The sequence below is a fragment of the Rosa rugosa genome, chromosome 5, assembly GCF_958449725.1.
Source record: "Rosa rugosa chromosome 5, drRosRugo1.1, whole genome shotgun sequence".
NCBI classification, from domain to species: domain Eukaryota; kingdom Viridiplantae; phylum Streptophyta; class Magnoliopsida; order Rosales; family Rosaceae; genus Rosa; species Rosa rugosa.
The window spans coordinates 42,739,711-42,759,983 of record NC_084824.1 but is presented as its reverse complement, the minus strand read 5'-3'; the positions used below and the strand labels follow the sequence as shown (position 1 = coordinate 42,759,983).

The 20,273-nt window shown below is 39.3% G+C and overlaps 1 protein-coding gene and 2 long non-coding RNA genes across 4 annotated transcripts; 1 reads left to right on the top strand and 2 right to left on the bottom strand.

Annotated features, from left to right (window-relative positions):
• Positions 1–1,653: 1,653 nt before the first annotated feature.
• Positions 1,654–4,050, bottom strand: LOC133712654 (L-type lectin-domain containing receptor kinase IX.1-like). Its single transcript, XM_062138766.1, has one exon. It carries the CDS (start codon positions 3,727–3,729, stop codon positions 1,726–1,728), a length of 2,004 nt encoding a protein of 667 aa, XP_061994750.1. The 5' UTR covers positions 3,730–4,050; the 3' UTR covers positions 1,654–1,725.
• A 2,820-nt stretch (positions 4,051–6,870) lies between these two features.
• Positions 6,871–7,635, top strand: LOC133712238 (uncharacterized). The gene is made up of 2 exons (XR_009847240.1): positions 6,871–7,265; positions 7,341–7,635. It is a non-coding gene; the product is annotated as an uncharacterized LOC133712238 (long non-coding RNA).
• Positions 7,636–16,226: 8,591 nt separating this feature from the next.
• LOC133710732 (uncharacterized) lies at positions 16,227–20,045 on the bottom strand. 2 transcript variants are annotated; one of them, XR_009846832.1, is made up of 5 exons: positions 19,927–20,045; positions 17,567–17,635; positions 17,342–17,415; positions 17,023–17,101; positions 16,227–16,731 (listed from the first exon to the last, which is right to left on the bottom strand). It is a non-coding gene; the product is annotated as an uncharacterized LOC133710732 (long non-coding RNA). The 2 variants fall into 2 exon arrangements; XR_009846833.1 differs by having other exon boundaries at positions 17,567–17,680; positions 19,927–20,022.
• Positions 20,046–20,273: the final 228 nt, after the last annotated feature.

Here is a 20,273-nt window from a genome sequence, read left to right as displayed (position 1 = left end):
TTGGAGAAATTGCAAGAAAACGCAAATGTAATGATTTACAGGTCTTAACAACCTTCCCATTAATGACCAATATATGGCCAGATAAAGTATCAAAATGAAGAAACACACGGCAACCCAATTCAGTATTGTAAACAAGAATACTGTCTTCTTCCTACATATGATATACTTATCCCATAAAAATCCAAATTCTAATTGAATTTCAAGGTATTTATAACATTCCATTCAAGAAGCAGCTGAGATAAGAGCTGATCCAATCAAAACCAGGAATTGTAGGTTGTTATTCGGAGATACCTATATGCTTCTGAGGTTGATGATCACGAATCAATAAACTAAAGAAGAAAGTGAATTTACATGGAAAATGTAGCCAACTTGTTAATCAAAACTTCATAGATATATTAAAGTGATTATTAAGTCTCTGATGACTGAAAGAACAGTAAGGGCAATTTTATGAGTAGCTAACCCTCCTAATTTCCTCCACCATGATTGGTACGGTGTTCACCAGAGGACTATTTACATCGTTATTTTCATAAGAAACATCGTGACCTGTATCTTATGCTTTGAAACCAACCCCAAACCATGTAGCATGATGAAATTACATATTGTAATCTTGCCCTACCAAGATGAAAAATCAGCATATATTGGGTGTTGAAGCTAATAGACCAGAAATAGACCAGGAATGATTCAATACAATTTAAATGTGTATATGTAATTATGTATGTATTGACTGTACAATCTAGTTAAAACCCAAAACCCAAAACTTGAAACTTCTATTTTACTTTTTTCTATTGGTTACAAGGAGGCAAAACTTGACATACATAAAAGGAATCTGTGATGTGTGTTGCTAAGACATTGCTTCCAGTTCTGTATTTACAGAACTATATGTAGAAATTTAAACCATATGTTTTTATTAAAACAATAGGTCCCGGGGAATTGCCAACAGCAGTACAGCGTTTAGGACTAGCTTCAGGGAAATTTTATAACAATGAGAAGAACTGGCAACAAAATCATTAATTGATTGTTCCTCATAAATGTAAAAGACACAACAGAGGTAGATCCGAACACAATGATAATAAATCATACCTTACAGATCAGAAGTTCAGAACCATACTACGTACCATGTATTTATCTCGGGGGAGCAAACAATTTACTTTTGTGGCTTACATTTTTCATGCTGAAATGGAATTGATCAGTTTTGTGTCGTGGTAGATAGCAGGGGTATATCCAATCTAGTCATTAGTCAAGGAAAAGGATACAATAACATCATTGTCGGTACAGAAACTTATATATATACGCATTGATCCACCAAAGATTAAGTGCTTATACAATTATCACAAGCTCTCAAGCTTTAGTAATTAGGTAGTCCTTTAAAAACCAAACAGTACTAATAGATATTGTAACTGGCTGCAGCTTATGCTACTACTTTGATGACATATATAATAGATCGGAAACCATACAACCATGCATTCATATATCTTCAGGTAGCAGAAAAGTTTTCCTTGACCTACATTTTTCATGCTGAAACTAGAATTGTGTGTTCAGGGAGGCAGCAGAGCGTCTGAATGTGTTATCAATATTGAAAAAAGATACAACATTATTAATGTCATACATAAACTTTAAACATGCCTCCTTTGCAAAAAAAAAAAAAAAAAAAAAAAAAGAAGAAGAAGAAGAAGAAGGTGTAATGGATATTGTACACAAATGCATTTTGGATAATTATGATTCCACTTAACGACATTCTAAGCTAGAAGTTATGGATAAGTGAGAAGATCCAGCTTGATCTTGACGTTGAGGCAGTGGACGGTCATGCATGTCACGTGGAAGTTCCGGCAGTGGTGCTTCAAGCTGAAGCACCTTCATTACATCACCAGCTTTTGGTCTCTCCTTGCTGTTGGGGTTGGTGCACCATAATCCCACATTTAACAAGCATTTCATTTGCCTTTGATCAAATATCATATCCAGTCTCTTATCAGCTACATCCAGAAGATTTCCAGAAAGGTATTGTTGCCAAACCTGACTGACAAGTGCGACCTGAAATCTTTCATCCTGCTCAGCCCTATCTCCACATGCAAGTTCCAAGGCCAGAACTCCAAAACTAAACATGTCTGATTCTTTACTGGCCCTCCCTTTAGTTGCATATTCTGGGGCGATGTACCCCCAAGTCCCTACCACCCTCGTTGTCTGAGTCCTGGACCGGGGATCCACAAGTTTAGAAATCCCAAAATCACCAAGCTTACAGCTGAAATCCTTGTCCAGCAACACGTTAGCTGATTTGATATCCCTATGAAGTACTGGCTGCTCTGCATCTTCATGCAGGTAATGAAGAGCTGAGGCTAGATCTAAAGCGATCTTATGCCTCAAATGCCACTGTAGGGTTGTTCTGGAGCCAAACAAATGCTTATCAAGGCTGCTGTTAGGCATGTAGGCATAAACAAGTAGGCATTCTCCTTCCTTGTGACACCATCCAATAAATTGCACCAGGTTCCGATGGATTAAGCGGCTTATGATCTTAACTTCATTGGTGAATGTTTTCTCATAGTTCGGATCAGATTCTGCAATAATCCTCTTGACAGCAACTGTGAATCCTAGGTCCCGAAGGATTCCTTTATAAACTCGTCCAGAACCTCCTTGGCCTAATATACTACCATCTGCAAAGCCATCGGTGGCTGCAAGTAATTCTTGGTAAGCAAATTGTTTTGGTAAGGTTGCTCTCTCAAGATCTGCATTTATAGAGCGGGGTACATCAGCATTGGAGTAATTGCCATTTCCTTTTGCATCTTTCGAGGCTAGTCTTCTTATCCTCTTGCTTCTGACGAACCAATATATGGTCCAGCCAAGCAACAAACCGAACAAAGAAGCTGCAACCACCTCGATCAAGATTGACATCCACTCATTCTTGCTAGTCTCTTCTGAATCCATTTCAGAACTGAAATCCCATGAATATATAACGTGCCGCTCATCTACCGCTCCAGTAGCAGCTGAGAATCCAATGGTAACCCACTCAGGCAGAACCTTTCTTAAGTCAATAATATAAGAAAGAGAAGAATTAGTGCTCCCATAATCTGGGTTCAAGTTATCCTCATATGTCCAAAACACACTGAGGTTGTAGGTGGTAGCATTATAAGCTATCTGGACATGACCCACTTTCCCACTGTGAAGGCTAGCATCCCAACTAGCATTAACAACTGATGAGATGGTGTTGATATTTATCCCAACATGCGGTGCTGCTGGATCATACTCTATGTTTGGGAAAGTGTCTAACTCAACCATTACAACTTGGTTTTGGGAAGCTGCATAACGAGTTGTGCTGTTGAATAGTCCTAGATTAGAACCATTAGAGTTGGGTGGAATTGGATAATCAACAGGAGCAAGGAAAAAGACAAGTCCATCTGCAAAATAGCCTAAGCTATTGTTAAAAGTGTCGACTGTGAAAGAGAAATTACTGGTGAAGTCTGCCAGTGAGCCCTTGTCCCATAAGTGCAGAGGTTTTGCATATGTAGCCCGGCCAACACGGAATGAATCGATTGGGTTGAGTTCAATCACTCCGAATGAAGAAGGAGCAGCATCACCATCATAATGTATGTTCTTTGCACCTGGCTCAAAGCGGCTTATACTGAAGGAAAGTGGATGGGAAAAGGGAAGCACAAAATTGATGAAAGTGAAGAAGGTAATAGAGAAATTTTTCGAGCGCCTAAGAGAATGAAAATTTATTGCCATACTGTTCAGAGACATTCCAAGCAAAACCCGAATGCAATATATGTCTCAACTTCCTTATCAGTAGCCAATTTATAGTAGCAGCAAGCGTCAAAATGAAGAAACATACTGCAACAACTAGCTAACAGAATGATGTTTTTTTCCCAATAATAATCCAAGCAAACCACTTCTTAGAGACATTCCAAGCAAACACGAACGTAATTTACTTCTTTTTACTATGTACTTATCCATAATAATCCATATTTGAGTTCAATATCAATCTCTTTATAACGTGCCCCTCAGGGTACGGTAGCCAGAGTAGCAGCAGAAAGACAAGAACTGATCTAATAAAGAATAGGATTTCACCTAAAATACAAAATGAAAAACAGGACTTGGGTCTTCTTCTTCGTACTGATCCAATTGTTAATGGGGTTATGGAGATACTAATGTTCTTCCAGGCTTGATAATGATAAATCAATAAACTACAGAAAGTGAAAATACAAAGAAACTATTGCCTACTTGTTAGTAGAAACTTCATAGATACTAATGTGGAGAACGAACTAATATATTTTCAGGCTTGATAATGATATATCAGTAAACTACAGAAAGTAAAATTACAAAGTAACTGTTGCCTATTTGTTAATTATTAGAAACTTCATAGATAGTAATGTGGCTTCTAGGCTTGAGAATGATAAATCAGTAAACTAAAGAAAGTGAAATGACAAAGAAACTATTGCCTACTCTTTATTAGAAACTTGATAGATACTAATGCATGTGGAGAACTAATATGCTTCTAGGCTTGATAATGATAAATCAATAAACTACAGAAAGTGAAGTTACAAAGAAATATTCCCAACTTTAGAAACTTCATAGAGTAAATTGATTTTTAAATCGCTTATGATCAAAACAAAGATGAGGGCTAACAATTTTTATGAGTAGCTAACCCTAGGAATGTCCCACCATCATTGGTTCGCGAGAGAAATTATATGTAGATTCATTAGACATCCTGATCTCTACCTCTACAGCCAGCATGATGAGATTCTGTTTTGTAATCTGTTACGTAGAATGGAAAATGAACCCATATAAAAGTGGAAGATGACCAACTAAAAGTAACCCAAATTACCACAAATGAAGAGCTTTCTCACCCATAAAATACAAACTAATGAAAATGTATACCTGAAAGGGAAGTCTTGTAGTATATGTGTAATCTCAATATCGAACATTCATCATTCTCTGGAAACGAAAGTCCCAAAATCAATACAAAGAGGACTGGGAAACAACAATTCAGTTCCTAGGAACAGATAACCTGGTATTAGAAGAGGGAGGCAAACGAAGCACAACTTCCTGTGTCTCAATAGAGCCCTGGCCTCAGTATCTACCACCACAACATAACATTCCAAACATTAAAATTAAAACCTAAAAACAATACCAGTTTTGGTGTCGTCTCTATAATATGATCATGAGCATTGAGCAAGTTTGTTTTCGATGAGAAGACGTAACAAGTTTACTGGTGATTTGAGATGTGTAATCTAATCCGGCGTATAGATTAGTGAGACTCTTCAGTGGGCTCTTCAAACCCACCAACAGTCACACATACTTTTTGTTACCCTATTATCAAATTTAGGGGTCGTCAATGGGTAGGGCAGGACCGGCCCTGCCCAAAATTAATGGGCTCGGGCCGGATAGGGCCACAACATATTTTTTATTTTATTTTTCAGGCCGAGCAGGGTCGGGCTTCTCTTAAAAATCAAAGCCCGGAGCCACCCATGGGCACAGGGCCTTACGAGCTTTTTAGGGCCGGGCTGGGCTTTTTTGGGTGGGCATGGCCGAACCCATTATATTTATTTGTCATATTATCTATACTATTATTTTTTTTTTGAAAATTATCTATACTATTATTATTATTATTATTATTATTTTAAATAAGGGCTGGTGCAGCCGCCCTCAGGCCTTCATTAATGAAATTGTTGAATACAATGGGGGGAGACGTAAAGCCTGAACCCCGAATGACAATAAGTACCGAGAGAGCATCCCGAATAATAACAGGAACCTCCACTAATCTTATGTACTCAAACATGCACCGACTAGCAAGGGTTGACAAACCAGATATCTGGGCAACACCATTTGCTTTACAAGGGTGACATAACGGAAAGATAAAGCTCATACGAAGCCATAGAGCAATTAAACCTGCTTTCCCACTATGCTGCCGACCAGCGGCACTAGGTTTCATCTTGCCACTAAGAGGGTTCGTCCATTTGATAACGATTCGACACCTCTCTAGGACAAACAAGGCACATTGAGTGCAGACAAGGACATTCAGCCCGACTCTCCCTACAACAACTATTTAGGGATTTATTGGAAATAAAATACACCTAAGCAATAAACAAACTACTGAAAATAAATACCTACTATAAGCCCACCAGCACAGGCCCAAGAACAGATGACAGGCCCATGACCCATATTGCACACCAGCCAGCACCTCATGCCTTCCCGTATAGGCCCACGATCCTGGACAGTTGGCCCACGACCCATGTTGCCATCACCGTCAACCGTTCCCAACGGAACTCGATGCCATCGAAACTCGGCCGGAGCCAGTGACCAGATCACGCCACATTCAATCCCCGCCGCCGCCGATGAACACATAGGTCCAATCACCGTCGTGCAAGCACTCAAATGGGGCAGCACGCTCAACCGTTGTTGCTGAATCGTCGGGGTCAGATTGCACCCCGATTCGAATTGCAGCCTCAAATGATCCACTCGCCCTCTCCCAGGCTACGACGATCGTGGCCAAAGGGATATTTGTTGGCCCATGTGTGAGCCCCAGAAAAATGTATCGAGCTTAGTGGAGATCGTATGAGAAATTATTTAGCGATCTCGATAAACGTCAGAGTGCTCGAGAATATTTTCAGAAATTTTCATGAAGTGAAATACTCGATTTAAGAGTTGGATGATAAAGTACACAACACGACGAGTTCGTGGAAATTTTCGGGAAATTTTCCAAGTAACTGAGCTATTTATAGCGATTTTTCGAAGTTGTAGATTTTAGAAAATAAATTAGAGAATTAGAAAACAAGTGGAGCAATCTTAGCCATCCATTTTCCCCACCGCTTGATCCCAGCCGTCCATTATCACTTGGACACATCTATATACATGGGGAACAGTATGAAGACTCGGGAGAATTCGAGAGAGAGAACTAGAGTTCTCCGACCCAGACGCCACCGCGACCCGAGAAGAAACCCGGCCGTCGCGCCACCATCCGGCCACCCCACGACGGCGCATACCCACCATTCCCTTCGCCTCCGCGTCGTCTACGTCCCTGTGGTTCCAGATCTTACATGCAGCGACTACAAGCGGGGATTCGACGACGGAAAGCCTTGGGTCTCCTCCGGCGATTTCTGCAAACTCAGGCGACTCGGGTCACCGACAGAGCCGCTTGTGCTGCACTCCTAGCCCCCAATCGAGAAGTCTGTCGAATTTCTGGTGTGAAAATCATCAGTTCATGACCATTTCCGTCTCGGCAGTGGGGTTCTGGGGACTGAGTTTGGCTCGATTGATGTAGATTTCTGATTACAAAGGTATAATCTCAACCTTGAATCACAGTTTTGTACTTGGAGAGAATCGGTTGTTAATGACCTGAGTTGGTTGGTTAGGCTAGGTTCGGATTGCTGTGTTCTTCGTTGGAAAGCAGACCTACAATTCGAGGTTCCTTTTCGATCTAGTGGATCACAAGGTGAGTTGGGTTCTGTTGAAGGTCTGAGAATTTACACTTCTGGAAACTGGGCTGCCTTGTAGCATGCATGCTGTGATGTTGTGTTTGAGAATAATAAATTGGTAGTTAGTCAGAAGAAATCGAAAGCTATGTTGTGAGCTTGCTGTTTTGTCCATGTTTGCTAAGATTGTAGTTGTTAAATGATTTTGGTGATGGATGTTGTAGTATGTTTCTTATTCTGGTGAAAATGACAAAGCATAAATATGCAGGTATGCGTTTAGTTGAATTGGTTCTGACAATGTGAAAAAGATCAAGTTATGTTTGGGTGTCCTTAGTAATTTGGGCACAGCTTGTATGAAGATGGAATCATGTTGGGTGTCCATAGTTGTAATACCCCGAAAAATCCAAATTAAATTCCATAGATTTTTAGAAATGATTTCACGATAGTAGGAGCGAGTACGAAGCTTGGAGAAGTTGTGGAATTAGTTCGAACGATTTTATTTTCGAAAACGAACGTTTTTAGGGGGTCAACAAAGTTGACTTTTTATACGTTCAAAATTTGGGAAAACTTCCTTCATGAAAGTTGTAGAGCTCGTCGATACGAGTTCGTGGACATGTGGAACGCAATATTCGAAGTTCGTATGAATAAGTTATGAATATTTGAAAATTTGGAAATTTCTATAAATATCAAAAAATGTTGACTTTTTTCATTAAGGACGAAAACATGTTGAATTTGCGGAACAGTCCCCGCGTTTTCTCTCCGTCTCTCCTCAGAACCCTCGGGTTCCGACCGACCCGACCTGGCCAAACGGCGGCCCTCCGACCTCCTCCGGGCCCGGACCCGGACTCCCCCGTGATCGCCGCTCCACGCCCAACCGTCCCCTCCCATCGCTTTGCCGAGCCGCTGCCCCCAGACCTGGATCGAAGATGCTCAGCCAAGCGGATTCGGACCCGACCGGATTTCCTACTTCCGGCGACCACCCGACAGATTTCTTCGACTTTTTGGGTTGTCCTCCTTCCCCTGATCATCCCCATGTAAGCCTTGCATGACGATTTTGAGTGTAGACCGCTAGATCAAGGTTTGACTTTTTGGACGCCTCTGATTCAATCTAGGATCCGATCGTGCGGCCGAGATTAATCCAACTTCAACGCTTGATCTAGGACGATCTAGGCCGAACCAGGCTTAGCTCCAGGTATGAAAGTTGATCACCTTTTCATTTTGAAGAAGTTTGTAGTTGACGACTTTTGCATCAGAGGTGGTTGACCTTCGTTGACCGCCGCGTTGACCACCGTCTGTCCTCCGCTTGTGGCGGCGGGTCGGACCTTATTTTGAGTTTATATTATCTGGACGATGATCTACGCATCCATACGAGCGTTTTGATATATTACAAGGTTATTTTAGAAAATGTGGATAAATAATGGATTTACGTTTTGACGTTACTATTTAACGTTTTTACGTTTTATCTTCGGTTTACGATCTGCGAAGATCTGACCATCGGTTTTACTTCAAATTATAACATGTTGATCGTATGACTGTCCCGATGACTTTGTGTGGTCATGGGCGAAGATCCGACCGTTGGATCTTCGTATAAATGCAAAACAGTGATTAGGGAGGCGATTCGTGAGAATCCGTCCGTCGGATTTTCGTATAAATTTGTGAAGATGTTAGTAAGGACGATTCAGGAAGATCCGACCGTTGGATCTTCGTGATGATTTTTGGGGGGTGATCCTAAAGGCGATCCGTGAGGATCCGACCGTTGGATCATCATTTAATTTTGATCCGACCGTTGGATTGTCGTTTGAGTATGTTTTTTGAGCTATTGGCTAAGTTAAGGTCATGTGTGATTAGGTGATTGACGGTCTCCCTTGGGTGAACGATTTCGGTGTGTATTGTGTTGAATTGAAGACGCAGCGGGAATATCGAGGTGAGTAAATCGCACATGGTTCATTCACGAACCGAAATTCGGTGATTTTATTTAATTGAGAAATTGTGGAAATTGTTTTATGAAAATAAATATTTGTTTTAAATTATATGGACTTGATCGACTACGGTCCATAGGTAAGTAAAATGTATTTAAACTATAAAAATGAATTTCTAGATTTTATTGCATGTGAACTATAGTTGGTATTAGTGGTCACTCTTGTGTGGGTGACTACGTATATATATATTTACGTGGAATATATATTGGATGGTGTAATTTACTGAGTTATATTTTGAGCATTACCCTTTGGAATATGTGATTTATCTTAGATGTTGTGTTGTCTATGATAATGGGTAATTGAGTAAAGTGCGATAGTTGAGTCGTTGAGATGAATTAAATGAGGAGTCGAGTGAATTGAGAAAAGCAGTCATTCGTAAGGTGAACCTTGGCCCAGGTGACACTTTACGATACAGTTAGAGCTCTAGTCTGTCTGCCATCATACAGCTTGGGGGATAACGAGTTATCATATGCCCTTGGGTATGACATGACATACTGAATGGGGTGATTAATATAATTAATCATAAGCCTGTAAGTATGATATACTGAATGGGGTGATTAATCTAATTAATCATAAGCCTGTAAGTGTAATATACTGCATGGGATGATTTATATAAATAAATCATAAGCCTGTGAGTATATATTGAGTAAACAGTTGTTTGTTTTTGAGTAGTCATGTTGAGATGTGAGTTGATTGATGCTTGAAGTGACGTTGTACACTTCAATTATTATGCAAAGAAAATACTTGAGTTAAATTTATGCTTGAGTTGATCTGGTTACTTTAAATCGTGCAATCCTTTCATTTACTCATACGAGCTGTCAAAAGCTTACCGGGTTTGTGTTGTTGCAATCCCGGTACACTATTCAAATTGTGTAGCGGGTAATCCTACAGGTCAGGAGAATCAGGACGGTGATCGTGCGGGTTAGAGAATTTGTTTTAGTTTTACAGCAATTGTAATTGTGAGGTGAGTTATGCTCATTTGAGCCTTACAATATAATTTGGTGAGAGTGTGCTGTAATAAACAAATTTGAGATTTGGTTTATGTAATATCGAGCGATGTGAGGTGTGGTTGTTTTGAAAAAAAAAAAATTCAGGTTGTATTTATGTGAGTTGTATTAATTCATGTTTCGGATTTGGATTTGTTATTCAAAATCCGGGGCGTGACAATAGTAAATTCCATCGAATTACTATGTGACGAAATTATTAAGTAGAGAAAAGAAATTATATATATATTGTGTGGGTCTTAATAAATCGGGTGCACTTAATATATATTTTTGGTCGATATCGTAATTTCAAGTAAGGGTTCGGTAATTTGGGTCAATTATCGAACGAGTCTCGATTGGTCAAACATTGGTCACAGTTAGTCAACTCTTGGTCAAACTAGGAAAAGTTGGTTGTACGATTTGTTGATCGTCGAGATTTCAATTATTAGTTCAATGTGATATTAACGGTCGAAATGTCGGAATCTAGGACTCCAGTTACCCGAAGAACGAAAGGTTCGCGACTCTCGGAGTATGTGATAGGAAGCATCGGAATCCAGGTAGGAATTCAGGACTCTCCTCGGTTAGTGATTTTCTTATATTGTTATTAAATGATGCATGTTAGATGGTATGGTTTGGTTTGGTTATGTTCAAATGCAACGCATACTAATCAAACCATGTGAGAAATGTGATGGCTTGAGAGCGAAGGGTGGCTCTGACTTCCTTGGGTTCGATCCCCAAAACCTCCGGAGAGTTAGTTACACCGGTCGGACGGTGAGTGATCGCAATGACGACCCGATCCGTGTGTGTAGCTAGGTAGCGGACGCTCTCGCTACGCTTTCCTGGTGATAAATTAAATTGAGGTAAGGTTGTGTAGTGGGTCTATGGGACCGGCCATCAGGTAAAACTTGGATTTGGCGCCGTAGTTGTTTAAGCATCATGCATCAGTTTTCAAGTTGAAAAACATTAAAGTTTGTTGTTTCTTTTAAACACTTGGTTTAAGCATGTTTTCATACTGAGGCCTCAATAATTTATTTATCGATTTTCAAATCTAGTCGAGATAGAGTTCCTGTTGAGCAACGAGGACGAAAGCTCACCCCTACAACAGTGTGGATGCAGGTACTGTGCACTGGTGACGGGACAATAGCGGAAGGAGCTGGGTATGCGGAAACAAGTTCGGTAAATCGTCGTTTGAACCTTATTCTAAATTCTATTTCTCGAACTTCGTATTCCGAGACTTGTTAATAGTTAGCCTTGTGTCAATGTTGGTTGAGTTCTCATTTCCTTGGAGTTCGTACCTCTTGTGTGAGAACTCATTTCAAGTTCTAGACGAATGAAATAAATTTCAGCAACTCAATTATTTTCACCTCAAAAATATTTGTAGCTTCCGCTATGTTTCTACGAAAAGTTTTCAAACAAAATGCCTAGCGGTTCTCTAGAATGTAAATCGAGCGTTCGGTTTATGTTTTAGAGGCTCGCGGCACTGTGACGTGCTTAAACTGGTGAGGTGCAGCTTGGGGCGTTACACCAAGTCGGCGGCTGCAAACTGTTCGACGATCTCGGCGGTTGCATATTGTTCGACGATCTCAGCAGTGGCATACAGATGACTCCACCATGGATCTTCCTCGTTCCGGCCTGGAATCTGCTTCGGACCTTCACCGGCGGACTGAGAAACGAAACCTACCCGTCCGGCGACGACGTCCCGAAGACGTGCCGCCGGACGGAACATAGGAACACAACCGATTCTTCTCTTCGACAACGAAACTGTTTTTCACTCCTCCGAAATATGCGAAGCGTAAATATTGAGAATATAGCTTATAACACTATATTATCTATACTATGATTAAGAGAAGAGGGTTTGTTAGCTAAAGTGGACGTGAAAATACTCAAATACCCTCACACCATAAATTATATTAAAGTAATATTTAATAAATTAGGGATATAGATGTAATTAACAAAATAACAGAAAAGTAAATATATATATATATATATATATATATATATATATATATATATATATATATATATATATATTTCTTCTGCGGATAACTACCCCTACCCACTATCTGCAGATATCTAACACTATTTACAGATATTAATTTTTTAGTGAAAAAAATTCTTGCACATGCAGAGCATGTGACTACAGACTAGTTTTGTTAAAACAAATATAAAAAGTTATGAAAAAATTATGATATGTTAATGATTGAACAAAATAAAATACAAAATTAAAGGAAAATATGGCTAATGCAATAATTAGTTCAAAATAACTACATAAAAAGATATTAATATAAGAATTGAATGGACTTTCGGGCGGGCTTATAAGGCTGGGCAGGGCTTTTGCCCAATGGGCAGGGCGGGCGCCCATAGGCTTTTAAGCTCGCGGGCCAAATGATGACCCCTAATCAAATTATAGAGGCTATAGAACTTTTTTTTTTCCTAACTTCGGTTAACTGGATGGTTCCACTAATGGACAAGCCCAAAGAGCCCAAAGAACGAGGCCCAACAACAAACTTACAAGGAAGAAAGGAGTTTAACATCTCCACCTAGTTGGAAACTCACAGGCAGCAGAGACAAAAACTTATCGAAAACAGCAAATTATATAGAAACCCAGCTGACTAAGTGCTATCAGAAGGAGGACAAGGAAGACCATTAGTCTTCAGTACTCAAAGTAAGGATGGTGGTGGCGTGTTTGCCCATCTATTAAGACCCACCGTCCCTGTGGTAAGCGAAGCCGCGGTGTGGGCGACTGTGTTCACTTATCGGGGGATCCATTCCCAACAAATGTCAGAGAACTAGAGGCTTCTTCTTCTAATATCTTCAATAAGAGGATAAGTCACCTAATCTCTACTCTTTTCATTTGATTTGAATGCCCAAACAAAAACAGTCTGCAAGAATAAAATCTAGGAACAAATAGATCACCAGGCTTCTTTTAATTTGAATCCGAAATGGTTCGTCAATTAACCACCAAGATTTGTTAAAAGTAAAAGCGATGATTAGCCGCTTCAAACACGTCAAAATTTGCCTAACAAATAAGATTGAGAGGATTTTAAATCAGGCCGTCTCCAAACCATGTAAAATCCACCGTGCTACTAACCTTAACAATACAAATAAGACTAAGATGATTTTTGAACCAGGCTGCCTCCAATCCTTGTCAAATCCACTGTGTTACTACCCTTAGCCAGAACCAAGGAGGTAGCGAAGCTAATGAAATCCATGGTCATCATCATGCGAAGGAACTAGGGTTAGGGTTTTGGTTTAGCCTAAAGGCTATAGTTGCTGAGAGGGTTTTTCTATCCTAGGAGTTCTTCACGTGGCCAAAAGTTTAGAATCACTCCTCACCTAATAAGGTGTTTGAACTAGCGAGCAAGTTGTTAATTGTCAATTGCTTTGTCAACTAGTATTAAGTCTTGCTAGACATTTTTCTTTAACAAAAGGGAGTCATTGACGTCGTGTACGTATATTGGGTCGTTTTTGAAAACTCATGTACCAAAGTTTATGTTTTGGAAATTGATGTACTGAAATTTGTAGGGGGGCCTTACTTCGGATACTATTCATTAATTTTTCCCTTAACAAAATATGAGTATAAGTCTTAAGTTTGAAATTTTTATTTTTCAGTTAATCAAGAAAATATATAAACTAGTATTCAATTCGGTAGGAACTAGGAAGACCTTATTTATTAGAGGGGTGGTAAGACTTTCATGCTACCGAAGTATTGCCAAAAGTTCTAAATTCAACTCCCTGATAAATAAGGTTTTGTTTTTCAATTTTGAGAAGCACCAGGTTTTGCCTTTTGGCCAAAAAAATCCCAAATCCCAAATCGCCTGAGCTAGAGAGAGTGACGAAAATCAAAGCGGACCGCCAGTCCAATGAGATCGACAGCGGCAAACAGATCGAGATTCATAAAGTGGAATCGCAAATTGTTGAAGAATCAAAACTCACAGAAGCTCAGAGTAGACTCAACAATGACTGAATGATTCTTCTTATTGAATAACAAACAAACTGGCTTAAATAGCCATTACACGTACAGAGAATTCAAAAGGCATAATCACATCTCAACAACCCTGAGATTGTGGTAAACCAACTAAGGACTCGGTCTAATTAAAACAAACTCGACTAACTCTAACTCTCCTGAAACATAGGAGTTTATTTGACTTAACAAAAACAGACCTTGACTAACGAGAACTTCTAACCACTTCAAACATATCTCAACAATCCCTCCCCTAAACTGAAGCTGCTGAGAGCAGATCAGTTTACTTCCTTTTTTGCCACGACCCCAATCATTCCTCGAAGCTTTCAAATGCTTCTAACTTCAGAGGTTTTGTTAATATGTCTGCAAGCTGCTCACTACTCCCACAAAACTCAAGTTTCACAACACCATTCTTTGTAAGATCTCGAATGAAATGAAATCTCACATTGATGTGTTTGCTCCTACCATGAAACACAGGATTCTTGGCTAATTTAATTGTAGAAGTATTGTCACAAAATAAAGTAACACACTTACAATGATCATAGCCAAGACTATTAAGAACTCCCTGCATCCAGACACACTGACAGGCACAAGCTGCAACAGGAACATACTCCGCTTCCGTAGTCGACAATGTTACAATAGGTTGTTTTCATGAAGACCAAGATACTGCTCCAGCACTCAACATGAACACGAAACCAGTTGTACTTCGAGAATCATCAACATTGCCAGCATAATCACTATCACAATATCCCACCACATCATCAAGCACTTCTCTTCTATAGTATACACCCATATCAACAGTTCCTTTGAGATAAAGCAGAACCCTTTTAGCTGCTGCCCAATGTGCTTCTTTTGGATGAGCCATAAACCGACTGATGAGACAAACTACATACTTAAGATCTGGTCTAGTGGCAGTCAGATACATAAGGCTGCCAACAAGTTTCTTATATCGAGTTCCATCAACCTCAGCTCCACCTCCTTCTTTTGATAATTTTGAACCAGGCACAATTGGATTTCTCACGGGATTACTGTTTGTCATTCCGAATCTGTCAAGCACTTCCCCAGCATATTTACTTTGGCACAAATGCATGCCTCTTTTGCTTTGCCTGACTTCTACTCCCAAAAAATACTTCATCTCTCCCAAATCAGTCATCTCAAATTCACTCATCATGGAGCTTTTAAACTCTTTAATCAAAACTCCATCATTGCCAGTAAAAATAAGATCATCAACATATAGGCTAACAATCAAAATTTTACCTTCTTTAGTAGCCTTCATGAACAGTGTGTGTTCATAACTACATTTTTCAAAGCCTGCCTTGATGAAATATCCCTCAATTCTGCTGAACCAAGCCCTCGGTGCCTGCTTTAGACCATACAACACTACTACAGAAATTGAAACAGACGACGGGCAAAAACTGTCGTCTGATATGGAGGCTGACCGTCGTATATCGAGGCGCCGTCTGATGAATGTCGATTGTAGGGAACCGTCGTGTGAAGGGATCGGCAGCATGTCGGCAGCATCCTGGCAGCCTGTCGACAGCATTAGCTGTTGTGTGACTGTTCTTCAGACAACGGGCGACTTTAGAAACTGTTGTGTGATTGCGATTCAGATGTCGCTTTATTTTACGGCCGTTGTGTAAGTTTTATTCACACAATGCTCTTTACAAAGCATCCGTTATCTGTTTTGAGTTCAGGCCACAGTTGTTATTTTGTGTCCGTTGTGTGACTTTCATTCAGACGACAGTTTTTCAAAGTGTCCATTATCTATTTTATATTCAAACGACAGTTTTTATTTTTGGGTCATTGTGAATATTGTGCACATACGACAGTTTTTTTGTGGTTATTGTTGTCCTAATAGAATGATTCAATGCATTGTATATGCTGAAAGTGAAATAAAAAATGATCCAATTAACAGTAGCTGATCAATATATAGAAGAAATTGTTATAATCCACATCATGCACCAAAATAAATTGTGCAAAGGTAATCTTTCATCTACAAAAGGAGTACATCTAATACTACTCTCCTAGCAATATACATCCAGAAATTTACTTAGGGAGTCTAGCTTTGCTGCTCTCATGGCCTCATTGGAGTCTAGCTTTGGAAGCTCCCAAGCACTAATTCTACAGATTGCGAGTAACACCTTGATCCTCTGAGATATCCATAACCCAACGTCTTTTAGTAGCTTGTTTCCTGAAGCATCTTGCTGGTTCATGGATTACAAGCTCTCTGAAAGAAGATCCTGTCCTGCTCCCTCAGCAATCACAATAACCATATGTCCATTTTCTGAGTCGTTCTTCAATGAACTCAAAAAGTCCACCTCGTCCTTCAAGAAATAAGGGGGAATCTGGAATCAAACAACAGTCCACATTGCGACTGGCAAGTGTGGCATGCATAGCTATGAAACCTGCAACATGAATTCCAGTTTAAGATGAAAGCTGTATATTGAATAGGGTTTAAACTATTGATTCAGCAACCTCATTCAGTATCTATGGGCAAAGATATATATTGAATAAACAATTATATTCAATGGATCTGCTTTCACAAATTAACAAGGATACAAGAAGGAAAGGAACTCCCAAAACCCTCGACACATCGCAAAAAAGCATCCTCTTTACAGACCCAACAAACCAAATCCATGTAATTCCAAACATTTTCACAACTGATTATCATGTTAGTAAGTAAGGTGTGTACTCACTATCAATTCCATAAACATTCTGCCAGAAATCAATGCTTTCACTTTATCTATCAACATGTGTGATAGGTGCTATGTACAACTGCAAGCATTCAACAACAAAATCAGCATGACAGAACCAAATTCATTTAGCATCTAATGTTGTACAAAAATATATTGACGAAGCTGCATACTCTAGTTGATAATCCACAAGTTAACGACATATGAGGTTGAAATGATTGTCAATTCAATGACATTAAAGCAGCAACCGTGTATAGATCATCTCATAACTAAAGATGTACTGTCACAACAATCGAAAGACCAAAGAGATAAAGAAAATTACCATTGCATTTGAAGGAAGTATAACACCTCCAGGTTTTAGCTAGCGATCTCTCGCTGTAATGACACTTCCAACCTCTGTGTTGAAAAGTAAGCATGTCAACAAAATAACTTCGAACCATATATGCCCATGTATATAATTTAGAGGCACAATTATAAACTAGCAGTAATTATACAATCCAATAACCAACATCTTAAAAATATAATTTGCAAAACTTTTGATAGCTACCTCATACAGAAGCATGTATCCCATCCACTCTGAAATTATAACATCAACCTCCTCATCAATATCAACATCCTGCAGAACTAAAAATGTCAGCAGAATTTCCTCTGTTTACAGATCCTGAAATTTCATGACAGTTGTGTTACAATAATAACAAGCAGCTTTTAAATGTCAGTGAGAGCCAAGACAAGAATATTTCAACCAGCTGGGCAGAGTCGTTACTGTTGGGCCAGCAGAGAGATGGACTTTAGTAACAATTGCCCAAGTACCTCTTGGAAGGATACATAACTGTTAATGCAACTCAAAGTACAAGGAAACATGGAAACTAGCAGCTACATGATATCCTAATACACACACATGTTTCATTGAAAGGAAAAAAGGAGAAACTAAACCAAATGCATCATATAAATTGGCTGAATTTTAAGTATTCATCCACTGAAAGTAGTATAAGTCCGAAAGCAAGTCACTATGTAATATATACGACCCTCTTTAATGGTCGTTTTGACTGGAACCCCTAGTACAGCTGCTCTAAATAAACATGAATATATTTTTTTTTTTCAAGCCATTAGTAACTTATCTTTCAAAATATGGTTACAGTTTTTCATGTTCATGCATCGATCACGTTCCTGCATGGTTACAGTTTTTCAGCTTATGAAAGAGGGCTGGTCTTCAGGAGGATCGATCACGTGGAAGCAAAATATGATCAGTTTTTCCCGTGACTCAGCCGCCACACCCATGCTTTCGTATGAATGAAATCAGAAAAGTTGTTTTACCAAAAATTAAGCTATTTTACTTAACACCAAACTCTACTCAAATTACTAATCAACAAACTAATTTGTTGAGTTTAGAGCTAAGAGAGGTACAGTAGACGTTAGTAGCTCCCAACTCATAGAGTCGTGTTCCATCGGTTATTAAAAAATTACTGTAATTTTTTAAATATCTTCAATGATTTGCTTGAAATTTATACTAAAGACCTTTGCTACTTAAATTAGATGTTATATATATAATCTGATCAAATCCAAAATGGCTCTTCAACTAGCTAGTCATGTGGTGGCTTTATTCAAATCAATATTATGAGGTTGAGGTCAAGTTGATCAAGAAATTTTAGCTTGAAGTTGAAAGAGATGTGGTTGATTGAAGAACTACTTAACTGGCCTTGGCCTTTGTTTAAAGTGATAACGAGCTTTGGGGTACTATTGGTGGAGGATTCATCAGTTCTAAATCTGATCAAATGAAGAAAAGGACTTCGATGTCTATAGATAAATCTTACCCCAAAAGAGATTCATTTGTTTTTAGTATCTAATTTGACCCTAAGAATATAAATATAGGCATGGCTCTATATCTTACAAGTAGCGTGGTACCTATTTTTGAGCTATATTCCAAGTTGAAATTGACTTTGTTCAATCAACCATGAGGTCCATGTCACATATAGTTTGGTTCGGGCAAAAATAGCTATGGAGCTGGTCACAGCGACCAGCTCAACTAGGTTTCTTCTGTTTCACAAGTTCGTGACTGGATTTTTGGTTGACTGCCTCTCTGGTTTGACATGAAGTAATTAACCCAATATCTGGGTTAAAATTAGGATAACCTAAACTCAACCCCATTGAGTATGAGTTTCACTTATGTTAAGGTTTTCTTTTGGGGTTTTCCGGGGACATTTAGAACAAAGGAGGGCGACTTCATGAGGGGGATCATCCCAGTGAATCATTTTATGAATACAAAAGATGCATAAGTCCTGAGGAATTTTATAACCCAGCTGCTAGTATAAACCTTCAGACAAATCAACAAACCTGAACAACTAGAATCGTGCCTTGTACAACCCTCACGCAACTCTTTGATTCCAACCCCATCAAAATTTATGCATATGCAGCTTTTTCATTCCTAGCTTAGCTAAAACCAGTTAATCAGACTCTTTGATTCAGATCAATCCAAACATGTGTAAATCCTTTACTTTACCTCTACATAACAGTAACAACTAGCTCTTAGGAGTTGGAGAAGAATAAAATTCTGTGTTTGTGTGCCCGAACTGCTAGCCCAGTATTATAATAGCTCATACGGTGTCTTACCAGTTAAGAACAACAACTCAGATGATGAAATCAAATATTCAAATCTGCTTCTCATTATCATCACCGCATATGTATATACATAAACAAAAATTTAAGCAACCCAGAAGATAATTAAACAGAATCAACATGGAGGAACAGAATCAAGCATATTCACAGATTATTAAAAAGCCGAAAGCTTAGCCCATGATAATTACACCAAAAAGATCAAAACTTGATAGGACCCAACTGAAAACAAGACGTAATAATCAAAACCTAGTTACAGAATCGAAGAGAATCAACCAAAAGAAACGATTTTGATACCTGAGGCTGGATGCGACAGGAACCAGTCCGAGAGGCTAAACTGGCCGGCCAACAGTGCTTCGCTCTAAGGGAATCGGCTCGATCTGGAGAGGCTAAGCTAGCTCAATCTCAGTTCACCGGCTCAGTCTTATTCGCAGAGAGATGAGATTGGTTAGAGAGAAGAATGAGGGTTTCAGAGAGTGAGGTTTTGGCTAGAGAGTGAGGATTTTCATTTTGGTTTGGGTCTGTCGAGATAGAGAGAAGAATGAGGGTTTGGGAGAGTGAGGTTTTGGGTAGAGGGTGAGGATTCTAGTTTTGGTCTGGGTCTGTCGACAGTGAGGCGCCCAAGAGGAGGGCTTTGTTTTTGG

What these genes read in the sequence shown, in the direction of transcription:
- LOC133712654 (XM_062138766.1), bottom strand. Translation starts at nt 3,729, where the DNA reads ATGTCTCTGAACAGTATGGCAATAAATTTTCATTCTCTTAGGCGCTCG.